At 39.7% G+C, this 10851-nt stretch overlaps 1 protein-coding gene across 2 annotated transcripts in view; it reads left to right on the forward strand.

Annotated features, from left to right (window-relative positions):
* LOC109419296 (DENN domain-containing protein Crag) overlaps positions 1 to 8605 on the forward strand; it is a 28356-nt gene extending 19751 nt beyond the window's left edge. For both annotated transcript variants that reach the window (XM_062855717.1, XM_062855718.1), the window contains 2 exons: positions 5477 to 5655; positions 5723 to 8605. In XM_062855717.1, the coding sequence (XP_062711701.1) occupies positions 5477 to 5655; positions 5723 to 6041 (498 nt within the window). In that variant the 3' untranslated portion in view covers positions 6042 to 8605. The remainder of the gene's footprint in view (positions 1 to 5476; positions 5656 to 5722) is intronic.
* Positions 8606 to 10851: the final 2246 nt, after the last annotated feature.

Here is a 10851-nt window from a genome sequence, read left to right on the forward strand (position 1 = left end):
CGGAATTTGCGGCTGCAAGAGGAGTTGCTGCGGGTGCGAGTATAAGCGCAATATCAAACTGTTTTGCATTAACAGTGTACATCGCTGTGACATTTGGACATTTTTTAATTCGACATGTGTCGTATAAGCGGCGTACGAATTAAAAAGTGTCGTATTAAAACGTGTCGAACCAGAGGGGTAAGACGGTACCTTCTGAAATTTCTACAGGAGCTATTGCTGATATTTCTCATTGAATACTTCCCGTGATTTCTTTCAGGGCAGGCTGTTCCTCGTAGTTGTATCGAGTTTCTTGCAATCATCCACCTGATATTCCCGGAATCTTTACCGGAAATTGTCCTGTGATGCTGGATACTTCTTTAGGTATTTCTTGAATAGGTTTTCCCAGTGTGCTTCCAGGAATTTTCCACGGGTTTTTTTCAGAATGTTGTCTGGGATAATTAACACAATTCCTAACAAGGAATTCCCGGAGAAACATTCGCAGTAATCCAAGTGAAATCTTACGAAAAACTCCGCAAAGTCTTATTGAAAAAATCTTGAAAAGAACTTCAGGAAAAAAAAACCTGAGAAAACTGAGACATCTCGGGAAAAAGTACTAAGAGTATTCTCGAGAGAAAATATTAAGGACATCCAAGGAGGAACTCTGAAAATCTCATGTAAACCAGGGACCAGTTATGGGAGAAATTCCACGAGGAAACTCACGAGAAACATTGGTAAACATCCTGAGATAAACTGTTGGAAAGCTATCCCGGAGAACCACCAAGTGACATTCTTGAAGGAATTTTGAATGATTTTGAATGGATCGTCAGGAGGAATCCAACAGAGAAATTCTGGAAGCATATCGTGAAAAACTTGTCTCAGAAGTTTGTTACGTTTGAAATATGTATCAGTAAAAGACCTTGTTTTTGAGCATGAACAAAGTAATTAATCGTGCACCGCGTTTTGAGAACCCCTGCAACGGCCTCATCAATTTCATCCAACCTCAACTAACACCGCATATCTCAGTATGGTACATGTGACTGTTCGGCCACACATATTGTTCGTGCAGTTGAAAATCGGAATTTTTGACACGCGAAAATCGATTTTTCTCCTAAACCGTGTGTCGGACGTACGTCGGGCATAGTGCGCTGGATAGAAGGCCAGGTCCGCTGTCCAGCGCACTATGTCCGACGTTAGGTTTCACGTATGGATTTTGAGAAAATTCGATTGTCGGGTGTGAGAAAACTTCGGGTTTCAACCGCGACGACAATACTTCACCATCTGCACGACAGCGCGATAACGATAAACACGAGTCCTATCGCCGACTTTGACGAGCTTATCTCACGAGCAAGATGCACGATCGAGATGTGGCCAGAGAGCGTTCGGTTGAAGCACACCACGCACGCGATGGAGACGACGCCGAGAAGAGAAGTAGAAAGATGAGACTGGCGTCGGCTCTCTAGTGAGAAAATATCTCATTCTTTGACAGTGTAGCAGAAGTCGTTTCGGTCGAAGCGGGGTGCGGTTCCAGAGCTTTCCTACGGTTCAGTAGTTGCCAGGTCATGGATCGATGAAGAGATGTTCGAGTGCGGAGCTCACCTCGTTCGAAGATGAAAAAAGCGGATCGAAGGCCGACGATCTCGACGAATCTAATGTGTTCCCGCGGACAGTGAAACGGGATGGAGAAGAGAGGGGGACTCGCGGTGCCCGGCGGATCTCCTCGATGCTGAAGATGAGGGAAAATGTGCACGAAGATTGATAATTAAGAAAATTATAACATTAGATCACATGGTTAGGAGATTAGGAATAGATGAAAATAAATGTGACAATGTGACTCTAATGCGTTATCGGAAAGGAATTAACAAAACTCAAAAAATGTTACAAACTTTTAAAGAAGTTTACTCAATTTTCGAAGATGTTCTTGTGTAGTTTTTGAAATGTACATATAGGGGTTCTGGGGCAAGATGGCCACCCTAAGCTTAGGCGCCTTGGGAGCATACACTTTTTTAGAATATGGCTATTTAACATTCAACCCCTTTGTTTCATGTCTTTTCTATCTTATTAACACAAAAAAGCATTTTATTTTGCACTACGAATGCAAAATAAATTCATTTGAAAAATGTTACTTTCGACATAGAATTTTTGCCATATGGGGCAAGATGGCCACCCCATCGGGGCAAGACGGCCACAGAGCTAAATTTTCGCAATTAGTGTGCTTTAATCCCCAAGCAACGTTCAATAAACCAAGGTCGAATCATCCGCAACGCTAATTTTTAAGTAATTTATAATTTATAATTTATAATTTTAATTTATTATATTTGGTGTGGTATTTGCCAACATTTTCTTTATGATAATGTTTGAAATAAAATTGATAGAAATTTCTTTGGAAATGTTCTATGATTTGGTCTCTTTTTTCAGCAAACTTGTTTCTCTTGAAACGATTTATCTGCAGATGCATTACTCTTTTCACGCATTATACTGTAATTCATCGTCTTGTTACGAACCCTCTTATGGCCGTTTTAGCTACAATTTTCCATCTCTGTGCCAAAATATACAATGAAACCAATCACCGTTGAACAGCAAATAACTTCAAAGTTTTTCTGAGGTATCATCTTTCACGTAGTTATTTTTAACAGCTCAAACTAATACGAAAAAGCAATTTTCTGTGGTTTTGCAGTATCTCTAAACATCAATAACAGTTTTGAGGCTGCTTTAGATTGATTTTTGGTTGGCGACATAGGCCTTACCACAGGTGGCCATCTTGCCCCGAATGATTTTTTATATGACATAATCAATTTAAAACATTGAAATTTTATTGTCGAGGTTCAACAACAGTCACATATAGACACCATTAAAAATTAAAAATAATTTTCAAAACGATGTTATTTCATTATTAATCCTTAAAATCAGATGACCTGATACTATAAGAAAACACTGTTTTCAATCTAACTTTAAACACTATTTTATAGCAGATTTTTTAAACTAATAGTAACTTTTTCGCACATTATAAACATGAAGCATTGTTTATAATCGCAACCCATGCAGAAAATATTTTTGTGTTGTGAATTAATGCTTAAAACACAGGTTGGCCATCTTGCCCCATATGGCCATCTTGCCCCACAACCCCCTATATATTTTTTTAAACCTACACACTAAGATTCAGATGTTCCAGCTCAGTTATTTTTTTCACTGAGTTCAGTAATTTTTCCATCTTCCTACTGAGTGTTCAACAGCAGATTTATCTCGGTACACTCGGTTATCGTATTTACCGTTCACCGGTAACGAGATTTACCGTGTATCAGTAACTTTTGACAGTTTATTATCTGAGCTCGGTAACTCATTTACAGAATATCCGCAAAAGAACCAACCGACCGTACCGAGTTAAATCTGCTGTTGAGAGCTCAGTACAACAATGGAAAAAATACCGAGCGGTTCTTAGTGTGTAGGTCATTTTTTTTATCTCAACCTTCAAAATTTCCCCTGGAAAAAATCTGGAAAACTCAGGGAGTTTTATCTTGAGTTATGAGTACACACCCTGAATATGATTGTAATCTGATTGGACAAAGCCAACTGCCAACTACTTGCTTCCACAGTGGAACTATTGAAAGACAGTCAAAATACTATTGACTTAAAACTTAACAACTTTTTCGTTGATTTCGAAAAATTTGGCCAAATTGCAATAACTTTTGTTTAATTTCTTTTTTCGGAAACGCATTTGATCAATAATCGTTCAAAATCGTAGAAAGGAAAGGGTTAATGTAGGAATTCCGGTATAAATTCCTGGAGGAATTCGGAAACAAAATCCTGAAAAAAACCCCGAAGATACATCCGAAGGAAACCTCGAAGCAATCCTAAGAGAAATTTAAGAAGGAATCCTGGGATAAATTCCTAACTAAATCCTGGGAGAATCCTTGAATCTCTGGAGAAATCTCTAAAGGAAAGTTGGGGAAAAATCAATGTAAAAATCATGAGAAAAATCAATGAAAGAATTTTCGAAAAAACTTTTTTTTTTAAATCCCGGAAGCAATCTCTGAAAAAATTCCGAAAGAACACCTGAAGGAATCCCGGGAAAAATCGCTGCAGAAATCCTGCGAGAAATTAACACCCTAATACCCATTTTTTTATTTTGATCCTACTATCATTTTTCGTCATCAAAAATCGATTTAAATATGTTTTGGAAGATGATTCTTTTCACTTCTCGATTTCGTGAATCTCGGTTTTTGATTTTTCTAATTTTTATTTTTGAACATCCCTACACTTTCATATTTTTCCTGGAAGCCCATTCGGAGTACGGATTTTTTGAGACGGAAACATTTTGAGATTTTATGATAATTGTTGAAATATTTTTATTTTATTTTTTTTTTCATGGGAAATTTTATTTTCCGAGTAATTTTAAGGAAAATAATTTTAGAGTGCATTTGACTTACTTAAACTACATATTGAACTAGAATAGAAAGGTTTGGGAAAATATTAAAATATGTTAATTGTAGCGATTTAATACAAAATAAACAATGACTTCTGAAAGGTGACTAACACATCAATTTTTCAAAAATTTAAAAAAAATTAAATACTTTTTTAAAATACACCAAATACCTTTTTGAGATATACAGAACAGTCCAAAATATTAGCGAAAAATATTAGAAAAAAAAAAGATTTTCCACGAAGCAAAAATTACAAAAATGCTCAAACTATACCCCGTCTAAAGGCGGGGTTGGGTATTAGAGGGTTAATAGAGGAATACTGGAAAAAAAATCTATGAAGGAACCCCTAGCAAAAAATCTAGGAGGAATGCCCAACGGAATCCCTAAATGAATCTCGGAAGGAATATATGAAAGAATGCCGGAGTGCGGGAGAGATCCCTAAACGAATTCCGGGAAAAATAATGTTGAAATGACGAAAGAATCTCGGGAGAAATTTCGGGAACAATCCTTGAAAGAGTCCCTGAATGAATCTTGGGAAGGACCCCGAAAGAAAACGAGGTGATTTTTCAATGCAGAAGTTTCGGGAGGTATCAATGAAGGAATCCTGGGTGAAATTCTATAGATTTTTCTATAGATAATTCTAGGATGAGTCAGTAAAAAAATCTGTGAAGGAAACCCGGGATAAAAGCCAAGAAGATCCCTGGTGGAATGTCTGATGGAATCTCCGGTATAATCCGTGAAAGAGCCTCCGGCCTCCGAAAAAAAATCTCTAAAGGAATCCCGGGAGCCCAAAAGAAGTCCATGAATAATTATTGGGAGGAATTGCTGAATATTTTCAGAGGCCAATTATAACTAGAGGTGATATCCGTAATATAATTTACATCACAGCTAGATGACATGGAAAAAAGTTACCGGGGATCTGCTAGGAAACTTTCAGGCACAATTCATGCTGAAAATTGTTGGAAGCATTATTGTGCTTCTCGAATTTTTCTTTTATGGGTTTTTTTTTTCGACAAAGTAGATCAAGTCTCATATAACAAGTCTTATTAAATAGCCTATCCGTGCTTTATCCATTCCAGGAAGGAGAGAATGTGGATCCGTTGAGCAATCTGAAAACCGTTTCGGTCCATTGTCTGTGGGACAATCCGCGGTTACACTCGGAAGCCGGGCCCGCTATGTACATGCTGTGGCGGCAAAACCAGCCGGCCAGTCCGCTCCTGAAGGCTCTCCTCACCGATCAGACCTCCATCAATCGAGCGTAAGTTTCTGTTAGTCGATTTTTCCTCCTCAAACACAGTCTAATGTGATCAATTCCACTATTCCAGAGTCATGCAACAGGTCATAGCTTCGATCCGCTGCAACGATCTGCTCACCCCCGTCAAGCGGTTGGCCAACGAACGGCACAAGCTCAAGCACCGCGGCGTTGATCGCACGCACTCGATCTACCGGGACATTCTGTTCCTGGCGTTCATTGCCATCGGCCGGTCGAACATCGATCTGATCTCGTTCCACCGGGAGTACGCGGCCGTGTTCGACAAGCTCACCGAAAAGGAGTGCAACACCTACTACCGGAGTCAGGATCTACCGCCCTCGTCGGCGGCCATTTTCTGCCGGGCGTACTTCAAACCGCTGATGCTGCCCTGACCGCAGCTGAACCGACTGCGGCCCGATCTCGCCGCCGCAATGGGGCCACCATCTGGAGGTAGTTAGCCCGGTCGAACGGTCAGAAATCGGGTCGCCTACCTTCGACGAGTAAGGTAAGTGATGACGCACCACGTGATAGGGATCGTTTCACCGTCTGTGTAAATTATTATTCAAACAGTTAGTGAAAAACAATAAATTATGTGTAGGTAAATGCAGGCAACATACTATACATTCTCATCCATTTTTCCTAGTAGGAGAGGTTTTCGCTGAAACCAAGCTACCATAAACCATTCCGTTCTTGACATGCTTTGCGCAGTCAAATGTTGATGTTCATTTGGCTCTATATTCTTGAAATTTCAATCGGTTTTAATGATACCTAATCATAAGACACCGGATGGCCAAGTTGGAAAACAATTGATTGAGGAATTCTTGCATTAGAATAAGAAAAAAAATTTCATATAATTATTGGTGTCAGGATTCAAGAATCCCTTAATATGTTTTTTGTAGGACTTCTTTAGGGGTTCTAGCAAGGATTTCTACAGAAATGATAATGCCGGAATATCTCAGAGAAATCCCTGAAGCAATTACGTGAAGCAATTCAAGCCAAGTCTAGAAGGAAAATCTTGAGTTTTGTTGTTCTAATCTCTGAATAATATTCCTGAGAAATTCTTGAAGAAATCGCTGCTTTTTTCCTAAAAGTAAGTTTTTATACAATTGTAGCTGAAGAAATCAGTTATTCTCATTTCTCAAGAGAAAGTTGTTACAGAATCTCTTCTTACATTCCTCAGCAAGTCTTTCATGTATTCCTTTAAGAATGTCTTCAGGCATTCATCAAAGATTTTTTGATGAGCATATCTAGGGTCGCTTTCAGCTACAAATGTTGCTTTGTTGTTTTCAGGCATCACTACAAACATTCCTCCAAACATACCTCCAGACATCCGGGCTCCTCAAAGAATTCTTCCTCCTGCATTTATCGTATTTGTCCAAGAATCATCCAGTCAGAAACTCAAGTAAATTCCCATAGAAATTCATGAATCTTAGGTAGTATTTTCCATGAGTTCACCTGGAAACATCTTCCAGACACTAGAAGCCTAGAAGTTGTCTTTATTTTACTTAGGCTAACCAAGCCAAGTGGAAATTATAATGTGGATAATGCTTTGACAGACAATCATCTACACTACAGAAACACGTGTTTGATGGAAAAATTGAGATTTAAATTGCCAAAAGAAATCCACGTGCTCCGGTGAGAATCGAACACACAACTCCCAATTCGCCAAGACGGACGCTTCTGTTCCTCCAAGCTACGGAGCTAATTGACAATCTTCTTTTTCTTCGAATGAGATTAGATGAACGTCACACACATACATCTCTATTGTGTGGCTGTGTCACAACAGGAGAGAATTTTTTTCAATTGTCGTGAGCTTCGGATATTGTCTACCGATGTTTTATCGGTAATAAATTCTAGTAGTGACAAATTTTCATTAAAATAGATGAAGCATTGAAGAATGGGCCAAATGAACATCTAAACTTGTATGCGCAAAATTTATTAGGAATGGAAAGGTTAGTGAAACATAACCTTTGGACTATATGCTACGGCTAGTCTAAAAATAGTTCATCGATTTTGGTTGATGGACTCATGGCTTGAAAAAGTTTCAGCGAAAACTACTCAAAGTATTGCTACATTTTTTTAGTAAAATACTGCATCTCATCAAAAACACATGGCACCTACTACACCTTTGAGGTTACGTACTACGCAACCTCATTACTGCGCAATCAATCCATCCTGCTTGTATAGGACAATGAAACTGAAAGCTGCAACAGCGAAAACAAAACTATAAGTAATATAGAAGGCAAGCTTAATTACTACCACTCTAATCGCACCACAGTAACAGTAATTACCCCCCAATATATAGTAACATAAATATCAAATGAGATTAGTCACTGGGCAGTTCCTGCCCAAAATGGCGCAAACCCTTTCGGTGATCGAGAAAACAACCAACCGCAATCAAATTAACAATACTTATGACGAGACACCCTTAATTACTACGACTGCGCGCGCATTGCCTATCTTTCTTGAACTGAGATAACTGAACAGTGTGAAATTTCGACGGAATTTTTGTGATACACCGCTCCCCCATATAAGCGCGATATAGTTCGGTTTCGTTTCTTTCTATTTCTATTGGCGCATTTGTAAGATTTGCGATCGATTTCCGACCGATTTAGATTATATCGTCGTCATATCTCTCCATAGCTGACAATGAGGAGCTTTTTTAAGTGTTAGTTAAAAACAAAACAAATGTTAGCTAAGTATAGTTATTGAGAAGAATTCTATTGTCTATGAGCTTTCTATTTTGTTAGATGTATTTTTTACTGTATTAGGCAACGTTGCTTTGCGATCAACTCAGCTGAATGTTACACAAACCAAGTGAAGTAGGGGATCCTTCGGGTTAATAGGAACTCTTTGGACGGTGTAACTAGGTCATGTAAGAGGGTCAATGGTTTACAGGACATGGCTGAAGATTAGGTGAAAATAATAGAACAAATATATGTACGAATCAACAATACGTGAACGTGGGATGATTGTCGAAGTGAAGATACCACAGCCATTATGAACTGGATAGTTCATTCGAAACACTTACGCAGTTGTACACATCGTCGTTGCTTTGAATCAATCTGGTCAACTTCCCAGGAAACCCGTTTTCGTCCATGATTTTCCATAGCTCTGTGAAGTCGATACTATCGAATTCTGCAGACGAAGTCGATGAACAGGTGATGTTGTGTGGACCTGGTATTCATGATATATCTGGAAAATTTGGTCTGTTGTCGACCGGCCGTCGATGCAGGTGGCTTGATAACACCCCTTCTTTCCATTCCTGTATCTGGTAGATGTTCGGTTTCTCAGATCTTGACCTATCTTGACTATCATTCGGTGCTGGCAGGTGTCCAACTTTTCCAAGCCCTTCTTGACGAGCTCAACTGCGATACTATCCTTACCAGTTGCTTTATTGGTGTTGAGCTGATGAACGGCACCCTTAACTTCCCTCAGCGAGGGAGTAGTCGTTTCTTCCGCTGCCTTGCCTTGGTGTCCCGTGCTTGCGTTCTCCACGCCATTTTGGTGCTAATCGCAGTGCTGCTTCCACCTTTCAATCTCCTCACGTCCGTCCGTCAAGAGGCGCTAGCCCTTATCTTTGCATATTTCGGCCCGCGGCACGTAGCCGTTGTGGGATGCGTCGAGCTTCTGATGGAAATTCTGTATTTCTTGATAATGGCACAGCAGTTCTACTTCTTGAAAACGGCGCTTCTTTCTTCCGCTAGAAAGAGGCGAGTGTGCTGTTTCCGCTTCTGTTTATAACGTTCCACTTTCTGTCGAGTCCCTTGCTGCAGCATTACCGCCCTCGCTGTGTTCTTCTCCAAAATCGCTCTGAACTCTTCTTTGAACTATTCGTTCCGACGACTCCTTTGATTGATGGCTGCTTTCACTGTACTCCAGCAGTCCTTCCGGGCCTCTTCCTTTAGAATCTTCCAGGATTCAAATTTTTTTTCCAAAGGTTTTCCGGTTCGCTTCCAGAGTCCCTCGTGGATTTTTCCCTGGAGTTCCTCCTAGCTCAAAGATTTTTGAAATCGTGATAAACAATGTGTTGTTCACATCTTGCAAACCAGACACGGATGCACTTTATAGTTTAAAGTGTCATTATTAAAAAAAAAAAAACATCTTGCAAACATAACATCTCTGTAGACTAAAACGGATTCTATCCCAGAAATTCCACCTCCACAAATCTCATTCAATTGTCCTCTTTTTTCGTCACATGGACTCCGAAAAGCAGGTCGAAACTGTATATGCAGGCTTGAAATTTGCCTTTGATCACGTAGATCGCGGGATATTGCATGCGCGGCTGGGAAAACTAGTTGTTTCTGACGATCTTGTTCGTTGGTTTGAATCATATCTAACGGATCGAAAGCTAGTCGTCAAAATCAAACCGGAAACATAGGAACCATTTTAATTTAAGACAATTACTGTTTTCCATATTTCTGAATGATCTATCCAGCTTCCAACATGATTCCACCAGGAATCCGTCTGTTCTACGCAAACAACGTAGAGTTATATCACAGACAAACAGACGTATCACTTGGAACAAAATGCGATAAAAATCATCGTCACGCAAACATAATCGCCCCATACTAATTACGCTGTGGTACGCAAATCCACTGAGTAGATGGCGGTAGTGAGCAAAGGTCAAACAGGAGTAAAAATTATGCGAGCGCCATGAGCGCGCGATTTGCGAACTATGGAATATTTGAATAATCCGTTAAAAAGAGAAACGAGGGGAAGTGAGCAGAGTGAGACGTCTCCCAACTAACATTTATTGTGAATGTAAACGTCAACAAAGCGTCCTCAATACGGCTTGATGCTGAGTTACTGTGTTGTACATATGGACGGAAGCTTCTATGCAAGCCCTATACCAATGAATCTGGCGAACTGAATCCACTTGTACATGCTGTGCGATCAGCTACTATGCCACCTAGTCATAGCTCTTTTCTCGGCTCTTATGTAACCACTAACTGAATAACATCTTGAGAAGGCGCTTTTTCAGCCTTTTCGCAGTTGTTAAATAATAGTTTTACGGCATCCCCAAATTAATCGATTAAATATAATTAAGCTATGGATACCGTGACGCAATACATGTGGAACTGGAATTATCACTTTTAAAATTGAATAATTAAAGTACCTGCCGCTACTTGGAATCGAACTCCCGATCTCCGTATCCACTGGTCCCGATGATGTCCTCGCTGCCACACTGCTATATATAAA

The sequence above is a fragment of the Aedes albopictus genome, chromosome 3 (genome assembly GCF_035046485.1).
Source record: "Aedes albopictus strain Foshan chromosome 3, AalbF5, whole genome shotgun sequence".
Classification (NCBI taxonomy): domain Eukaryota; kingdom Metazoa; phylum Arthropoda; class Insecta; order Diptera; family Culicidae; genus Aedes; species Aedes albopictus.